Source organism: Oryctolagus cuniculus, chromosome 2, assembly GCF_051225735.1.
Source record: "Oryctolagus cuniculus isolate XC-2025 breed Fujian yellow rabbit chromosome 2, ASM5122573v1, whole genome shotgun sequence".
In the NCBI taxonomy this organism is placed as follows: domain Eukaryota; kingdom Metazoa; phylum Chordata; class Mammalia; order Lagomorpha; family Leporidae; genus Oryctolagus; species Oryctolagus cuniculus.
Genome location: NC_142868.1, coordinates 175,299,655 through 175,318,941, shown reverse-complemented (window position 1 = coordinate 175,318,941; position 19,287 = coordinate 175,299,655). Strand labels below are relative to the sequence as shown.

The window sequence follows — 19,287 nt, the reverse complement described above, 5'->3', positions numbered from 1 at the left end:
TATATTAAACAAGAACAAGTTGGGATCTATAGGGTATGTCTGCATTTTTTTTTTTTTTTTTTTTGACCTTGACAGTTTTCCACAAATAAAGAGTGTTGATTTACTTCTGACTTTCACTTCTATAACAAGTTCCTCTCCGGCCAAACTACTAGGAGTCAGATGGAAAAGGGATTCCAGTTTAAGCAAGGTGATGTGGCATAATCCACCATGTATGACTCTGCAAGGGATTAGCTCTTTAATTTGGGATTTGACTTATTTGGAAAGTGACAAGCTACCAGTAGGTGAGAATGTTTTATAGATTGTGTCACATAGTTAAGGAAGAGTTTTGATATGGTAAAACTAAAAGAGGGATTCATGTATTGAAGCATTCCTAGAGCAAATGTAATTAAACAGTTTTTTACAAACTTTGCTTTATTTAATAGATGAGTTAGAGATAACATATCAAATTGTTTTTAATAAATTGAATATTTTTCTAATGACAAGCTATAGTATTAAGTGTATGATCATTTCCAAGTCTTTTTGGCACATGAAATTTTTTAACTTTTTGACTTTTTTTTTTTTTTAAAGATTTATTTATTTGAAAGAGTTACAGAGAGAAGGTAGAGACAGAGAGAGAGAGAGGTCATCCATCTGCTGGTTCACTCTTTATATGTATGTAACAGCTGGAGCTGAGCCAATCGGAAGCCGGGAGCTTCTTCTGGGTTTCCCACTTGGGTGCAAGGACCAAAGGACTTGGGCCATCTCCCACTACTTTCCCAGATGTATTAGCAGGGAGCTGGATCAGAAGCAGAACAGTAGGAACTCGAACCTGAATCCATATGGTATGCTGGAGCTGCAGGCCAGGGCTTTAACCTGCTGCACCACAGTGTTGGCCCCAAATGTTTGAGTTTTGTTAGGATTGTGTCATCAAAGTCATTGACTGGTGGGATCTAATATGATGGTGAGACAATGAAGGCCTGTGTGATTCTGCAGCGTTATAGACACAGATACTTCTCTCTGAACTGGTGAAGGCCCACTGGATCTGAGTTGTGTAGTTGCTGAGTAGAGAGAAGCATATTTGCTGTATCAGGATCTGCTTATGATGTGACGGAGCTCTAATGATTTGCTCCTAAAAAACAGGACATCATGTCTGCACAATAGCTGTAATTAGAGCCACCACTATATTATGTTTGTGATAATCCATGACATTTTCCAGAACCCGTTGCTCAGCTGAAATGGGTAGATTATCCCACTCATAAATCCCCTCAGCTCCCTCCCCCACCACATGCCCCCTTCTACACACACTCTTCCAAGTTATCTTCTTAAGTTTTTGAGAGTTTACATAGATATGCAGTGTTGCTTTGGGTTTATTCTGTAATGGGGAGGGGAAGCTTCAGGGATTTCACCTGCCTGTTTCATGTAGGTGCACTCACTGGGCCTCTGCTGTTTGCTTGGTGTGTCTGACTCTGTCGTGTATTCAGAAGCTAGGGGAGTAGCATGGGGTTGGTTCAGTGAATTACTCAGCCTTCTGTGGGATGGACTGACTCTCATAAACCCACTCTCACGTCACAATGATGTTCTTTGTCTCAAAGGATTAGCATTAACTAAGCGCTAGCTCTAAAAAGATGAGCTATGTCTTTTTCCCCAGCATCCAATTACCTGTTAAATAGTTACATTTACTTCTTCGGAGAAGACCGGGGAAGAGGAGTTCTGTTATATATTTATTATGTTATTGTAGGGTCCTTTCTCCATGATACTGGCTTCTTTATTTTACTTCAGAGGCTCTGAGTCTGTGAACTGACTCAGGGATAAGAGTCAGGTGAGAGACAGTGTCTTAGCATAGAGAATCAAGGGCAGGCATCTGATCTCCAACCCTGTGTTGTATTTTACTTTAAATAATTAATTTCTATTACATGAATCAAGTTTGCACTTAGTTGGCTGCCCATCTAATTTGGTTCTGAAGTTTCGTGATAAGTCTTTCATTTCTTAAGATCCATTCCAGTCCAACATTCTAATTAGCACTCAGGCTATGCCTATTGCAAATTATTCTGTTCTTGGTTTCAGAGGCTCAGTGCCATCAGCAAGTCTGTATTACCCTGGGTTCTAATCATTCCCATTGAAATAAGAAAACTCTTTTCAACAGAAGGACATCCAAGTTTTTCCCCACTTTACACAAGACATTTACTGTAGCACTTTCCAAGAATGCTGGTTCACCCAAATGCTATGTATTTCTCAAAGCCAAGTTGAATGGAGTATCCCCTGGGCCCAATTAAGGGACATAGTTAGGGGTGGGTGAGCAGGTTGCAAATGAAGAATTAACAACCACCTTTTTGTTCTAAGTTATTGGATTCCTTCCTCCACATAACACCAAGGAATTTCTGGCATCTCCACTGTTTAGTTTGAGCCATATTTGAGTCCAGGTTTTAGTCAAGCAGTTGAGAAAATGATTTAGAACAATCCTCAGCTGCTTGAATCAGCAGTGTGAATCAGAACCTTCTGATGAGCCTCTATGCTCAGCTTGATTTAAATTATGATAGTTTTTCTCTAAGTTCACAAAATCTTGCAGTTCTTTCTGCATGAAAGTTCACTTACATGTCTGGAGGCAGTGAGGAGTGGAAGCACCCAGTCATTATAGTCTTGAGGAAGATAGCCCTGTTCCTATCAGATAGGGGAGAGTTACCTCTGCTGGTGTAGGAAACTGAGAGGGTTTGGGGGTTTTTGTTTTCTGAATCATCCCAAGTGTCCCTATTTAAATTCAGTGGTCTTGCCCTTTCATAATCAGTGCTGTCTTCTGCTCTTGACCATGGTGCTGGTACTAGACTTTTTTTTTTTTTTTTTAAGATTTCTTTATCTGTTTGAAAGTCAGAGTTATACAAAGAGAGGAGAGACAGAATGAGAGAGAGGTCTTCCATCTGCTGGTTCACTCCCCAATTGGCCAGTCCGAAGCCAGGAGCCTCCTCTGAGTCTTCTCAAGGTCCCAAGGACTTGGGCCATTTTCCACTGCTTTCCCAGTCCATAGCAGAGAGCTGGATAGGAAGTGGATCAGCCAGGACTCGAACCGGCGCCCATATGGGATGCCAGCACTGCAGGTGGCGGCTTTACCCACTATGCCACAGCATCGGCCCCAGCTGGCACTAGACTTAACCTCTTGCTTTAACCAGCTATTGCAATTACTATTGCTATGTTACTCAAACTTAGTGGCTTAAAAAGAAAACAATCATTTTTTCCTCTCTTACGGTTTCTTGGATCAAGAATTCAGGAGGGGCTTGAGTAGGCAGTGGCTTAAGATTTGCCATGCAGTTCAGTCAAGTGGTAGCTGGAGCTGAGACAGCTGAGGACTAACTGGGCAATTCTTCCTCCTTATCCAATCATAGGGCCTTTCCATGTGATTTTTTTCCTCATGTGTTAGTGTAGGTCTTTTCACAGTATGGTGACCTCAGGTGGAAGGACTACTTACAAGGGAGCTCAGGGCTCCACATAAATATTCTGAGAGAACCACCCAGCTTTGAAAGTCACAGAGTATCACCTTTACTGTGGTCTCAGGTCCACCCAGGGCAACCACTAAAGAATAATAAAATAGTGTATAACTAAAAATCTACAGAAGAAAACCAAATGGAAGTTTGAAACATACTTGAGAGCTTGTTTGGAGGTTCTAGCAGGGGAGTGCAGCAGCTTGTATACCCTTGACCGAAGACCAGCCTTCCTCTAGCAGGGAAGGTCATCTTCTACCTGGTGCCCAGCGTCAGGAGGGACGCACATGAAGCAGTGAGGGAGGAAGGGGACACCCTCGTAGCCAGCCGTATCAGCTGAATCAACCCTAGCAATCAATGGGGTGACAGATGTCGCAGCCAGATCACCCTCACATCCTCTAAAACATTTGATTAGCCCAACCAAATACCCTCAGTTTAACATAGAGCTAAGTGAAATGGAATTAGTCCTACATCTTAATTCAACAATTCTAGTGTTGACCCACATTTGACTTTGGATGTACCAGTTTGGCAGCTACGAGGAAAAATAAATTATTTTAAGTAATTGTAGAAATTCCTTGGTTCTCTGACCTTGAAGATTTAAAACACCGAGCATCATTTTCTTTCTTGAGCTGACCAGTGAACTTGAAAGCAGCAAGCCAACTATGCAGTTGACTTGTGCCATTATAATATAATATATTAATATATTAATGACATTATAATATAATAATGACTTGTGCCATCTCTGCATACATAGGGGCTTGCATTAAGTAGATTCTTTAGTCTCAGTTACTACAAGTGATACTTTATGTGATTCTTTCATCCCTGGATAACATGGACTACTATTGTTTCACCCCCTCATATCTCTGCATACCCACTCCTTCAAACCTAACCAGATCTGATACCAGTCACGGATTTCCATTTTTCCAAAGGGCACACTGCCTCCAGTCAGTTCTGTACTCATTTTCTCTAATAGTCATTGCTTAATTGCAGACCACAGAAATTACTGTGACTGAATAAGACAGAAAGGAGCTTACTAAGTGCACTAGCCTTCAGAATTTCTAGGACTGTATGAGTTCCAGATTTCAATACCAGTCTGTCAAGAAAAGTGCTTTTACCCATACTGCCAGATCTCAGCAAAATTTCTGCTGGCATTATAGTGTTTTAGGTGTAATTTTGATTGGGTATTATCTCTCTATAGGTGACCTTACAGAGTTATGATTAGATGCATTAGTGACTGTTGTATTACTTGGAAATAGAGAAATTACATTGATTATATTCTAAAACCTCATGTTTATTTTTGCTATGTGGGAGTTAGAATAATGTTCCCTTTGAAGCTGTTTTATAAATTCTGGTTCCATTTTCAGACTAGGCCTAAAAGCCTACATCACCCATATCAAAATAAATGTAGAAGGGCCAACATCCAAAGATGTTTCAGCCTGTCAGAAGCACAGCCCTGTTTTAAAAAATTTCATAGAAACAATATTGCTCAAGAATTATAGCTATGTCCTGCTAAAGAAAATCAAGTAGTCTTTCAGATTTATGTACGTTATGGACTTTAAGTTCTTATTTTAGTTTACTAAAGGATGGCTTTCCTGCATTTCTATATCCCTGTTGGCAAAGACTGTCTTAGCATTGTTGATGACCCCACTGCTGTTTATATGAAGGTGTTTATGTTTGTGAGGATGTGAACTAGGGCTGCTACTGCCTCTTATTACCTTTAAATTTATCAGAAATGGGTTGTGGACATGGTTGGGGGAAAGTGAAGGACTAGCATTAACAGGTACAGAATTAGCTTGAGTGATGGGTTGGCTATGAATTGTGAACATGTGAAAAAATACCAATATTAGTCAGCTTTTTGTTGCTATAGCAAAATGCTGCTTATGAAGATAAGAGATATATATTTAGTTCACAGTTTTGAAGATTCATAGTCTAAGTGGATATTTGTCCTAGCAGTTAAGACACAGCTTGGGATGTCCTCTTATATTGGAGTGCCTGGGTCCAAGTCCAGGCTTTGCTCCTGATCCCAGCTTTCTACTAATACACACTGTGGAAGGCAGCAAGTGATGACTTACATAGCTGAGTCCCTGCTTCCCACGTGGGAGACCCAGATTGAGGTCCTGGCTCCCAACATTTGCCAAGATTTGGGGAATGAACCAGTAGGAGGAAGTTCTCTTTCTGCCTACAAAATAAATAAAATAAATGGGAAAAAAATTTAAATACCCAACTGGCATAGCACAAGCTTTGGCTCTGGGAAGGGGCCTGTGGCAAATGGAGAGTGTGTTTGGTAGAAGGAGACACATGGTGAGCTAGGAAGCAGAGACGGCTTGGACCCAAACTCGCGCTTTTATGACAGCCCTCTCTGATAACTGCCTTTTGTGGACATACCCCCAATGGCCTACGGGCCTCCCACTAGGCCATACCTCCTAATAGTGCCACCCCCAGGGAGCACTAAATAGTCCACCTGGTCTTGTGAAGCAAGCCTGTTTTTGGTGACTTTCCTTGAGGATTCCAGAAGGCCAGTAAAGTAGCATTCCCATCTCATCCCTTGTTTCTCTCTTTTACTTGTGCTGCATTTGTCTTCTGCTAGTCCTCTTCTTCATCCAGTGTCCTAGGCACATGAAATCAGCAAGTGTTCTCAAATGTTGAAAATAGAATTTTGAATCTTGTGGGATAAAAGAAGTGTATTAGCTAAAAATTAGCAATTCGTTACGATTAAGCAATTGTGTTATTTCTATTGTTGTTTCTAGGCAGAAGAAATCCTTAGACAAGAGCTGGAGAAAAAAGAAACCCCAAGCTTATACTGCTTACTTGGCGATGTCCTCCGCGACCACTCCTGCTATGACAAGGCCTGGGAGTTGTCCCACCACCGCAGTGCTCGAGCTCAGCGTTCCAAAGCCCTCCTTCATCTTCGAAACAAGGAGTTCCAAGAGTGTGTGGAGTGCTTTGAACGCTCGGTCCGGATCAATCCCATGCAGGTTAGACAGTTCAGAAAACTCTGCCTGCTCTTGGCCTGGCAGTTTTCACTGGATTTGATTCTTGCTGAACGTGTACCCATTTTCTGTCCTCATGACTAGTGAGCTTATCTTGGAGATTTAAGAACGTAGTCTGTAATCTACTTCTTGCTTGTCACCAAAAGCGAGTAGGTAAGTTTTCCCTTACTTTCTGTTGCTTTAATTTTTCTGTTCCATTTTGTTATTTCTTTCTCTTTGTCCTTGACTCTAATACTCATATTGCTATTACTGTTGGATACCATTTTGAGCAGCTTGGTTGGGTAGAAAATGAATGAGAGTCAAAATTGCAGACAGAGTAGGACTCTGCAAGTAATAGCTGAAACCAGAAATGAAAGAAACACCTATGTAATAAATAGTGCAATATACAGAATGGATTGTTGATAACTAAAGAAAAAAGTTGAATATGTTTACATAAACACAAATAAATATGGTTGTAAAACATTTGTTAAGATTTGTAAAACAGGATCCATGTTTTAGGTGATGTGATGGATCCATGGGAGAAGATTTAATTTTGAGGGGAAAGAGATTAGCTTTATGTTGTATTTAATCATGTTCTGTTAGTGATTTAAGTATCAAAAATAGTCATCTTTTTCTTTTCCTTTTTTAATGGTTTTTTAAAAAAATTATTTGAAAGGCAGAGTTACAGAGAGAGGAAGAGAGACAGAAAGAGAGAAAGAGAGTGAGCAAGCGAGCTCTTCCTTCCACTGGTTCACTCCCCAAATGGTTGCAACAGCTGGGGATGGGACAAGTCGAAGCCACGAGCCTAGAGCTTCATCCAGGTCTCCCACATGGGTGCAGGGGCTCAAGCACTTGGACTACCCTCTGCTGTTTTCTCAGGCTTATTAGCAAGGAACTGGATCAGAAGTGGAGCAGCCGTGTCTTGAACTGGTGCCCATATGGGATGCTGGTGTCACTGGCAAAGGCACAGCTTAACCTGCTATGCCGCAACAGAGGCCCCAATAGTCATCTTTTTCTACAAAATGGTGTATAACTGTTTTCTCATTTCACCAGTCAAAGGCATAATCAAAGTCATGGCTTCTGAAAAACATATACATGGTTATGGTATAATTTTAGTGGCAATAGTAGTTTATAATTAGCTATTAGCATTTACTGGAGGTTTACTTAAAAGCCAGGTACCTCATTGGACATTTTTGCAATATTTTAATACAGATATCTGACTCTGGAACCAACAGTTGTGATATTTTTTAAATTGTGGTTAACACACACACACACACAGATAACATAATTTGCTATATTAACCACTTTTTTTATATTTGTTTTCATTTTATTTGAAAGTCAAAGAGACTGAGAAACAGGCAAAGAGAACTATTCCATCTGTTGGTTCATATCTCAAATGCCTGCCAAAGCCAGGAGACTCGAACCTATTGAATCTCCCACTTGGGCAACAGGGCCCTAAATACTTGGGGCATCATCACCTGCTGCCCATCAGGGTGCACATTAGCAGGGAGCAGGATTGGTAGTAGAGGAGCCAGGACTCAAACCAGGGACTTCACTATGGTAGGCATCCCAAGTGGTGATTTAATTCTGGTTGTCATCTTTACCAGTTCTGAATGAACCGTCTCATGGTTCTTCCTACTTATAGTAGTGTTAAGTACATTCCCATTGTTGGTGACCCATCTCCAGAATATCTCATCTTGTAAACCTGAAACTCTGTATCCATTTAAAAACATCTCCTCTTGCCCTTGCCCTTGCCCTTGCCCTTGCCCTTGCCCTTGCCCTTGCTCGCTCTCTCTCTCTCTCCCTCCCTCCCTCCCTCTCCCTCCCTCCCTCCCTCTCTCCCTTGGTAGCTATCATTTACTTTCCATCTGATGACTTTTTAAAACTTATTTATTTACACTTTATTTGAAAGGCAGAGAGACACAGATCCTTCATCTGCTGACTCATTCCCCAAATGCCCACAACAGCCCATCTCATGAATTTAACTATTATGTGTGCCTCACAAAAATAGAATCATCTAGTGTTTGTCCTTTTGTGACTGGCATGTTTCGTGTAGTATAGTGTTCTCAAGGCTCATCAGATGTTAGAACCATCTAACTCTTTGGAGACTGAACAATATTCTCTTGTAGGTAAATACCACATTTTTTTAACCATCATTTAGTGACAATGGAGTTGCCTCTAACTCTCAGCTATTGTGAACAGTGCTGCTTTGAACATGCATTGCGTGTCCATTTTTGAACTAGGTAGACTCAAGAACTTTTAAAAATTATGTTTATTTATTTATTTGAAGTATAGAGATACAAACATATACATGCACATATGCACACACACACACACATACAGAGCTCCCATCTGCTGGTGCATTCAACAAACAACTGCAGCAGCTGAGGCTGGGCCAGACCAAAGCTGGAAGTGTGGACCTCATCCAGGTTTCCTATATGGATGGCAGGGCCCCATGTACTTGCACCATCACCTGCTGCCTTACAGGGTGTACATCAACAGGAATCAGGAGCAGAGTGCGCTTTTGATTGGTTGATCTGTTTACTTTTCCCAGTGTAGGTGGTGAATATGACAAGAACCTTCTAAATTAGGTGAGTGGTAAAATGCCTGGAAAAGAGGCAAGCACAGAATTAAGTACAGAACATCAGTTGAAAGTAATAGGTGTGCTTGGCTGCAGGAATGCTTAAAGTATCCTTAGGAGTCCATTTTTATTGACCACTTGTTCTAACTTATGGTTTTCAATTCAGAGTGCTTTTTTTCTCTTTCCCTTCAAAGGACATTTGGCAAATTCTGGAGATATATTTGGTTTTTACAGTGGGTGACCAACATCTAGTGGGTGCGATTCCCATAATGCACAGCACTGTCCCCCACAATAAAGAATTATCTGGCCTATGTCAATAGAGCTGTAGTTGAGAAACCCTGCCCTAACTTGATTTCACTCTGTTTTTGTTGTTGTTGTTAGATAACAGTACTTACTCTGTATTGTGTTACTGACATTTTACTTTCTTAGAAAACTGTCATATCCTTGCTATCATAGTAGCCTCTGACTGAAGTTTACCTAACCACAGCTGCCGTGAGTAGGAAAAATGAATTCCTTGCCACACTGTCAGTTAATCAGTGTCAGATCCCTCACACACATAAATTATTGCATCAAGCACAGTCCGTTCTCAGGATGGCCGTGTTATCATTTCTCTCCTGCCTCCTTGGCTGTTCTCCTCAGTCTCCTTTGCTGGTTTCCATGGGTGCCTTAAGGTTAGTCATTGAGCCTTATCTGTCTATACTCACTCTCTTGACTTCATCTAGTCCAGAGCTAATGCCAACTGTACATCAACAACTACAACACTTTTCAGTCCTGTGTTCTCCCTTGAGCTCTGGAATTCTGTTTATTAACTGCTTACTCAATCTCCCCATTCATTACTCTAACTTAAAATTTCTGGCCGGCGCCACGGCTCACTAGGCTAATCCTCCGCCTAGCGGCGCCGGCACACCGGGTTCTAGTCCCGGTTGGGGCGCCGGATTCTGTCCCGGTTGCCCCTCTTCCAGGCCAGCTCTCTGCTGTGGCCAGGGAGTGCAGTGGAGGATGGTCCAGGTGCTTGGGCCCTGCACCCCATGGGAGACCAGGAAAAGCACCTGGCTCCTGACTCCTGCCATCGGATCAGCGCGGTGCGCCGGCTGCAGCGCGCCGGCCGCGGCGGCCATTGGAGGGTGAACCAACGGCAAAGGAAGACCTTTCTCTCTGTCTCTCTCTCTCTCACTGTCCACTCTGCCTGTCAAAAAAAAAAAAAAAAAAAATTTCTAATATGTGAAATGTTCTCCACCTCCTAAAACCTATTCCCTCTAAGCTCACCCCTATCCCTATAAATGGCAGCCTTATCCAATCTTGGAATCATCTTTGACTTCTCTTTCCCTGGTAACCCACAGCAAATCCTTAAATATCTGTCTTCAAAATATCTACATAATCAGACTACTTTTTTCCACTTGCCACCCTCCTGGTCTAAGTTTCCATTGTTTCTCTCCTATTTTGATCTTCCTGCCTCTCTCCTTTCTTTCCCCCATCTGCCTGTTCTCTAGTGAACATCCAGGTTAATCTTTTCAAACTTTGGTCAAGTTTGTTACCCCTCTGCTCCCCATTGCACTACTGACAACAGCCAAAGTCCTTCATGGCTCTCAAGGCTTTTCTCAGTGGAGTTTCTGTCCATTCTTTTCTTCCCCTAAATCTTCCCTCCCACATCATCTTCTTGGTTCTTCTATGAATATACCAGGCACAATCCCGCCTCAAGGTCTTAGTGCTTGCTGTTCTGTTTCTGGAGTATTCTAGATTCTTACATGTTTTGCTCCCTCACCTCATTGAAGTATTTTGCTCAGTGTTACTTCTTCAGAGAGGTCTTCCATACCCATTCATTTAAAATCACACCCTACCCTAGACTCCTAATTTTCCTTCCCTACTTTATTTATTTTCATTGCATTTAGCACCTTCTATTACTTATAACTTAACTTAAAGAAATTCTATTTCTCCTCCTCTGGAATGTAAATTCTATGAAGACGAGAATTTTCATCTGTATGGTTCATTTATATTTTCCTTGTACCTACAGCAATGCCTTGCACATAGTAGGCATTCAGTAAGTATTTGTAGAAGGGGTGAAGAACACTGACCATTTATTCAGAGAAATATGTACTAGTTGTCTGCTGTGCATGTCGCACTGAGCCAGAGGATAAAAAAGTAGCAACAGATAACCACATGGTTTGGTTTGTACCCTCGGTACAATCTAGTGAAATGAACACAGGTAAAACTAACAATTGAGTGCATCAAAGAAATAACAAATGGATTATTTGTGAAGTACTACTTATTTAGAGTCCAAAGAGAACATTTTTACCTTTGATAGACAGTGAAGAGAGGATGCTGAAGATGCTGAATTTGATTTTGAAAAATGAAGTAGTACTTGAGTAGGTAAAGGAAGGGTAGTGGTTATAGCCTTCCAGGCAGGGAGAGAGTACAAATAACGCCTTGGAAACAGAGAAGGGTGTGTGTGTGTGTGTGTGTGTGTGTGTAGAAGACAAAGGGGTCAGTGAATAGGTTAAGTTTTGAGAGTAAGAGAAACAGGGTAGGTACAGCGGGAATGCTAGCTGGAGCCAGGTTATGAAAGGTTTTAAATATGAGTATAAATTGTTTGGCTTTTTATTTGGCAGAGAAACCTTCAGGGGCTGATTTGTTTGGGGCTTTGTTTTAAATGAAAAAATATGGTGTGCAAGGAGGTAATTCAGAATATTGCCTTGGCAACACTGCTTGTGGGAGACACTAGAAGTAGGCAGGGTTAGGAGACTGTAGTAATAGCTTGGTCTTAGCCTTGACAGTTGTCAGTGTGGGTGGGGCCCTGGGATGGAAGGGATGATGAGAAGGAACTTGCACGGGAGATTTGACAGGTCTTGATGGCCTCATTATGTCATTTACAATTAATTACTTAGACAAAGAAATGACAATTTCTCAAAGCAGAGTCACAGTTCAGACAGATGTTATGCAAGGGTATTTACAGCTTGTCATATGGATCCAATTCAGGCAGACTGTATGCCATGCCAAAATATGCAGGCATTGGATGCTTCAGTTGTACAGTACTGCTGCAGACCCAAACGCCAACACCAGCTTCTCTTCTCTGAAGAAGACGAGCTCCTATGTGCTGGGTTGTTTCTTTTATGTCCTGCAATAAAGGAAAACAGGAAAATAGAATTAAAAAAATTAATCTTTTTTCAGACATACTCAACCAATTAGGTTTAATAACAGAAGTCAGGCAAACAAAAATGGCTTTTGTGCATCCTACTAACGTTCTGAAGTCTGGTTAGCACAGAAATAGAAGTGTTTTGCCTTATCAGGGTTAGGCTGCAAAACTACGCACATTGTCTATGGTGCATTTGTTAGAAGACATGTACCATTTCCATTTGTGTTTTTGAGGTTCCTGTCACCTATACCCCACTTGCTTTGTTTTCCCAAACAATTCTGAAACTAAAATTCAACTTTAGATTGCTGGAGTCAGTGACATGCTAGAAGCAAAAGAAAGTGGGAGGGACAGCTAAGCAAAGCTCCTAGGCATGATCTCACAGTCACAGGACCCGATTTAAAACATGAATTGTTACTCCTGTTCCTAGGTGATTATTACTCCCATTGCCTCTTAGATTTATGCAAAAAAAGTAAAAAAGAAATTGCTTTGATCTCAAGTCAGCGTGTGAAAACTGAAAAGGGAAGATGTTACTTGCTGTTAATAATCCATCCTCTACTCAACACACATTTTTTTCTTTTGTCAAACTCTCCATCCTGTTTTACATTTATTTTCCTTAACTCTCCTCCGTAGTCAACTGGTCACTCACCTTTGTGGGTTATGTGATGCTGCTGGCTCTGTATATGAAGACATGCAAAGGCAGAAGGGGTGTGGGAGTTCAGAAGAGGTGAACAGTCTGTGTCTTGCTGGGGCCATGGGAAGCTTGTGCTGGCGGTGTGATGGGAAGGAGGTGTTGAGTGAGTGATGGGAAGTGAGTAGATGTTCAGGACAGGAGCTGGCTTCCCGGGGGGCAGAGGGTTTGAGGAAAGGCACGAATTCAAGAGTTCACTAAGCATGGCTCACCCGTCCATTTCCATAAGCCTGTTATCCTGGTAACTCAGGCAGTAGTGCTTGTCCCACATGTTTCATTTTTTTTAAAGATTTATTTATTTATTTTAAAGTCAAAGTTACACAGAGAAGGAGAGGCAGAGAGAGAGAGAGAGAGAGAGAGAGAGGTGTCTTCCATCTGCTAGTTCACTCCTCAATTGGCCTCAACAGCCGGAGCTGTGTCAATCCGGAGCCAGGAGCCAGGAGCTTCTTCCAGGTCTCCCACACGGGTGCAGGGGCCCAAGGACTTGGGCCATCTTCTACTGCTTTCCCAGGCCATAGCAGAGAGCTGGCCCCCCACATATTTCATTTTTAAATAGAGTTATATTACCAATGGTTGCATTAAAAGAAGGTGAGACACGTTTTATAAGCATCCACTTTGTTCATCTCTGCTGCAGTCTCATCTAATACTGTTTAATGTTTAGTGCCTGTGTTGTGAACAGAACTCTCACTTTATAATGTACATGCATCTGAGGGATCACAGTAACATCCTGTCTCCTCCGACTCCCATCTTTGCCAGATATGACTTAAATAACATAGTTCCCTTCTAAGAACAGCATCCAGGTTGTTTGCTAGTAAGACCTGTGCTTACCTCAGGTTGTTAAGGACAGCCAACTCCACGTCTTGACTTCTCTTGGGAGAAATACCTGAGCCAATGTCGCTACAAGCCCCTTGGTATATGCCAGATATTTGTGCTGTGCTGGGACCTATGAGAAACAGGAAGTTACCTGGCTACCAGTTGGCAAGATTAGTGGGAAATGGGGGTAGTCATAGGCTTAAGAATCTGGGGAGGGGCTGACATTGTGGCATAGTGGGTAAAGCAACTTTGGCATCCCATCTGGGTGCTGGTTTGTGTCCTGGTTGCTCCACTTCTGATCCAGCTCTCTGCTCCTGGCATGGGAAAAGCAGTAGAAGATGGCCCAAGTGCTTGGGCCCCTGCCACCTGGAAGAAGCTCCTGGCTCCTGGCTTCACCCTGACGAGACCCTGACCATTGTGGCCATCTGGGGAGTGAACCAACAGATGGAAGGTTCTCTCTCTGTCTCTCTCCTTATCCCATATCACTCTCTGTAATTCTTATTTTCAAATAAATAAATGTTTAAAAGAGAGAGAGAGAGAGAGAGAGAGAGAGAGAGAGAGAGAGATCTTCCATCTACTGGTTCATTCCCCGAATGACTCTAATAGCTGAGGCTGAGCTAGGTGGAAGCCAGGAGCCAGAAACTTCATTCATGTCTCCCATGTGAGTGGCAGGGGTCCAAGCTCTTGGACAATCCCATGCTACCTTCCTGGGCTCATTAGCAGGACGCTGGATTGGAAGCAGGGCAGCTGGGACTCGAGCTGGCACTCTGATTTGGATTGGCAAAATCACAAGCAGTGTCTCTACCTGCTGTGCCACAACATCTGTCCCAGCTTCCCCTGTTATTAATATCTCGGTATATTTGTCACAATTGATGAACAACACTCAGCTTCCCCTGTTTTTTTAAATCTAAACTCCTTTTATTGTTCCTACTCTTCCAGCCACTAGTTACAAACATTCTGTGTTCAGATCGAGTTTCCTTTTTAATTTTAGCATTCCCATATGAGCCAGAGATTAAATTAATGTGAGTTAGCCTACAACTATGAAAAATAAATTCTCATTTCTCCTTTTTTTTTTGACAGGCAGAGTGGACAGTGAGAGAGAGAGACAGAGAGTAAGGTCTTCCTTTGCCGTTGGTTCACCCTCCAATGGCTGCCGTGGCCGGCGCGCTACGGCTGGCGCATCGTGCTGATCCGAAGCCAGGAGCCAGGTGCTTCTCCTGGTCTCCCATGCGGGTGCAGGGCCCAAGCACTTGGGGCATCCTCCCTGGCCACAGCAGAGAGCTGGCCTGGAAGAGGGGCAACCGGGACAGAATCTGGCGCCCCGACCGGGACTAGAACCCAGTTCTTTGACTCTTGAGTTTTTACCTTGAGCTAATGAAAATGCATAAAGTATCATCAGTATCCAGATTTTCTTACATGTATATGAAAAATGAGGTCATAGCTGTTTCTGTACTACCTCTCTTAGCCAAAGTACTCCATGGACAGTTGGATTTGCCAGTTTTATGTTTTTGAATTTCTTTTCAATTTTTATTTATTTTCATTTTATTGGGAAAGCAAACAGTGGTGGAGGCAAAGACAGAGAGCTCTTCCATTTGCTGGTTCTTTTCCCAGATACCCACAATAGCCATATCTGGCCAGTCTGAAACTGGGAACTCAGAATTCAATCTGACTGCCACATGGATGGTAAGGAACCAAGTACTTGAACCATCATCTCCTGCTGCCTCTCAGGATATGCATTAGCAGGAAGCTAGAATCAGAAGTGGAGTCAAGATTCAAACCCAAGCATTCTGCTAGGGGATGCAGACATCCCAAGTATCATCTTAATTACTGTGCCAAATGCCTACCCCAAATTTACCAGTTTATATTAATAATATCAGATGCTCTATATGGAAAACTCATTAACATATTTCTCATGATGGTTTAATTTTTCTACCCAATTAATAGATGCTAAGTAAAATTTTAGAAATTCATTGTCAAGGATAAACCATTGTATATTATTATAAAGGGTGTTATAAATTTAATTTAAAAGCTAAAACAGTGATGATAAAAGTTATTTGTTTTAGTGATGATAATAAGGTCATCTTTGTTGGTGAGACGTATTTTTTGTGGGCAGCAAATAGATGAGTCTTTTTTTTTTTTTTGGACAGGCAGAGTGGACAGTGAGAGAGAGACAGAGAGAAAGGTCTTCCTTTGCCGTTGGTTCACCCTCCAGTGGCCGCCGCGGCCGGTGCGCTGCGGCCGGCGCACCACGCTGATCCAATGGCAGGAGCCAGGTACTTCTCCTGGTCTCCCATGGGATGCAGGGCCCAAGGACCTGGGCCATCCACCACTGCACTCCCTGGCCACAGCAGAGAGCTGGCCTGGAAGAGGGGCAACCAGGACAGAATCTGGTTCACTCCCCAAATGGCCGCAACAGCCAGGACTGAGCAGGCTGAAGCCAGGAGCCAGGAGCCAGGAGCTTTTTCCAGCTGGTCCACATGGATGCAGGGGCCCAATCATTTGGGCCATCCTCCACTGCTTTCTCAGGCACATTGGTAGGGAGCGGGATCAGAAGTGGAGCAGCTGTTGAGGCCATTTGGAGAGTGAACCAGCGGATGGAAGACTTCTCTTTCTCTGCCTCTGCCTCTTTCTAACTCTGACATTCAAATAAATAAATAAATAAGTCTTAAAAAACAAAAAAGAGGAAAAATGGAGCAGCTGGGACTTAAACTGCCCATATGGGATGCCAGTGCTACGGCTGGGGTTTTAAGCCGCTGAGAGCTACAGTGCTGACCCTACAGGCTTATAATTTAAGAAAGAAAAGTGTGACGGGCGATCATTGTGGTGTGGCGAGCTGGTTAAGCTGCTGCTTGGGATACCCACTTCCTGTTTTATAGTGCATAGTTTGAGTCCTAGCATTCCACTCTTCTGATTCAGCTTTGTGCTAATGCTCCTGGCTTTGGCCTGGTCCAACCCCAGCTGTTGTGGCTATTTGGAGAGCGAACCAGAGGAAGCAAGATCTCTCTGTCTCTCTGTCTCTGTCTCTGTCTTTGTCTCTTTCTCTCTCTGTCACTTCAAATAAGTGAACCTTTAAAAGGAAAAAAGAAAGAAAAGTGTGAGATGCATACAAGCAATCAGTACCTATTGCAGATGTGTTTTAAATACCCTGGTAAAAATGAACTGTTTAATTGTAAAAGCAATTTATGCCCATTGTCTAGTGATTCTTTATTTTGGTATCCCTCAGAATAGCAAACTGTTTAATTTCTGTTTTAATTACTGAATGTTAGTAAGTACTACAGCTACTCTCTTCACAATATTACACATCAAGAACCAGGAATTGTTGTGTGGCTTTATGCCAGTTACTTCTTATATAGGTCTCATTTTCCTTTTAACTTCTTTTGAATTGATTTCTAAGGCCTCTAGTTGAATTGATTCACTTCTAGCTCTTCAAACCTGCTGATTCTAAATATTCTCTTTGAATTGTCCATATACTTGTATTGCCACTAGATGGCACTACTATACTTTTGAACCCTGTGGGCCCCTGGGTTTTCAGAATCTGGGGAGTCTAAAGAGCTTTGGAGTGTGAGCCTAGACAACTCCCTCATTTAATACTTGGGGAACTGTGACTCAGAGATAAAGTGTCACAGCCAAGGTCATACAGTTACTCAGAACCTCTTAGATTTCAGTCATCCATCTGGGTCTTCTGTTACATTCTAGTCTTTTTGTGAGGGGAAAATCAAAGAGAGACACATTCTGAACCTTTACTACTCTTTACATTTTACTAAGAATAATCTTGAACCACTCTCTATGTACAGATACCATCACAGTTAGAATAGTTGGCCTGCTTGTATCTTTCATTATTTCTTGTTTTTCAGTATTTATTTTATTTATTTAAAAGGAAGAGTTACAGAGAAAGAGAGAGACTATCTTCTATCCTCTTGTTTCACTCCCCAAATGGCCTCTATGATTGGGACTGGACTGGGCTGAAGCCAGGAGCCTGGAACTCCATGCAGGTCTCCCATATGGGTGACAGGGGCTGAAGCATTCAGGCCGTCTTCTGCTGCTTTTCCCAGGCACATTAACAGGGAGCTGGGTCAGAGTTGGAGCAGGTGGATGGTGCCCTTATAGGATGCTGCTGTCCCAGGAGGTGGCAGCTTAACCTGCTATGTCACAACATCTGACCCTGCTTTTATGTACTTGTATTGGCGTCCTCAGAGATGACTGCTACCAGACTGTCAGCGTATAATGGCCATTGGCTGCTATGGTTAGTTGGCCTCACAATTGCCCTGAAAAGAAGCACTCAGAAATCTCAGCTGAGCTCTCTGTCAGATGGTTAGCTCACTCCACTGATGCTCAGTCTCTTTGAAGAGAGGTTTTCTCTCCAACTAAGCATAGCCGTCTGTTCTTCCACTTCTTCTTGGTCTACTTGCCCAGCCTGCTGCAGAGAGCCTTTGGAGGAAAATTGACTTCTGGTTCCTAAAAAATGGGTTTTCTGGGGGGTCCCAGCACATTTTTAAAAGATATTTATTTGAAAGGCAAAGTTAGAAAGAAAGAGGGAGAGAGGAGGAAAGACAGAGAGAGAAAAATCTTCCATCTGTTGGTTCACTTCCCAAATGGCTCCAAAAGCCAGAACTGGACTAAGCCAAAGCCAGGAGCCAGGAGCTTCTTCCAGGTCTCCCATGTGAGTACAGGGGGCAAACATTTGGGCCATCTTATTCCGTTTTCCCAGGCTATTAGCAGAGAGCTGTTTTGGAAGTGGAAGAGCTGGGACTCGAACTGGCACCCATATGGGATGCCAGCATCGCAGGCAGCAGCTTTATCTGCTCGGTATACTACAATGCCAGCCTCCATCCCATGTTAACTGCACTATTTTCTCCTTTCCCTCTTTACCAGTGACAAGGATAAAATGTTGTCATAAGTCATGGCTTGTGGGTGAGCAGAATGTGTAGTAGAAGGCAGTGTGGCCAAATGGAGAAGACCAGAGCTTTGGAGTCACTCTGAGTGGGTTGAATCTCTCCCATCTCCTTCTTCATCTCTCTCTAGAGAGTGATGTTATCACCCAGCAAGGTTATTGTGAGGAATATGTGATGTAATCTGTGGAAAGCTCATGGTGTGTCAGTGCTTGGCACACGTAGTAAATGCTCATTAATTGCTATTAATTTTTTGCTGCTGTTGTATGGAGATGAATGGGAGTAAGTATAGTATATGAAAGGCAGGAGCTCATGGGAGGATCTCAGAGAAGCTGGCTTTTTGTGGAGGAAGAAGAGGAGGATTCAAAGTATTCCAAGGTCTACCTTGGTGTTCCAGGGAAGCAGTTTCAAGGTGTGCTGCCCTGAACAACAGCCATTAATCACATATGGCAGTTTGTCCTTGATATGTGACTGATCAGTACCAAAACATGCTGTCGGTATGGTACACACATTAGATTTCAAAGGCTTGTTATAAAAAAAGTATATGTATCAGTAATTTTGATAGGTTAACATGTTGAAGAAATCACAATTGGGATATGCAGTATTAAAATATTGTTAAAATAAAAAATTTAAAGATTTATTTATTTATTTGAGAGGTAGAGTTACTGAGAAAGGGAGAGACAGAGAGAGAGGGCTTCCATCTGCTGGTGCACTCTGCAAATGTCTGCAACACCCAGAACTGTGCCAGTCTGAAGCCAGGAGTCAGGA

General features: G+C 42.5%; 1 protein-coding gene across 3 annotated transcripts in view; it reads left to right on the top strand.

Annotated features, from left to right (window-relative positions):
• TTC27 (tetratricopeptide repeat domain 27) overlaps positions 1–19,287 on the top strand; it is a 214,578-nt gene that overhangs the window by 132,126 nt on the left and 63,165 nt on the right. For all 3 annotated transcript variants that reach the window (XM_002709924.6, XM_051843020.2, XM_089326555.1), the window contains one exon: positions 6,197–6,424. In XM_002709924.6, the coding sequence (XP_002709970.2) occupies positions 6,197–6,424 (228 nt within the window). The remainder of the gene's footprint in view (positions 1–6,196; positions 6,425–19,287) is intronic.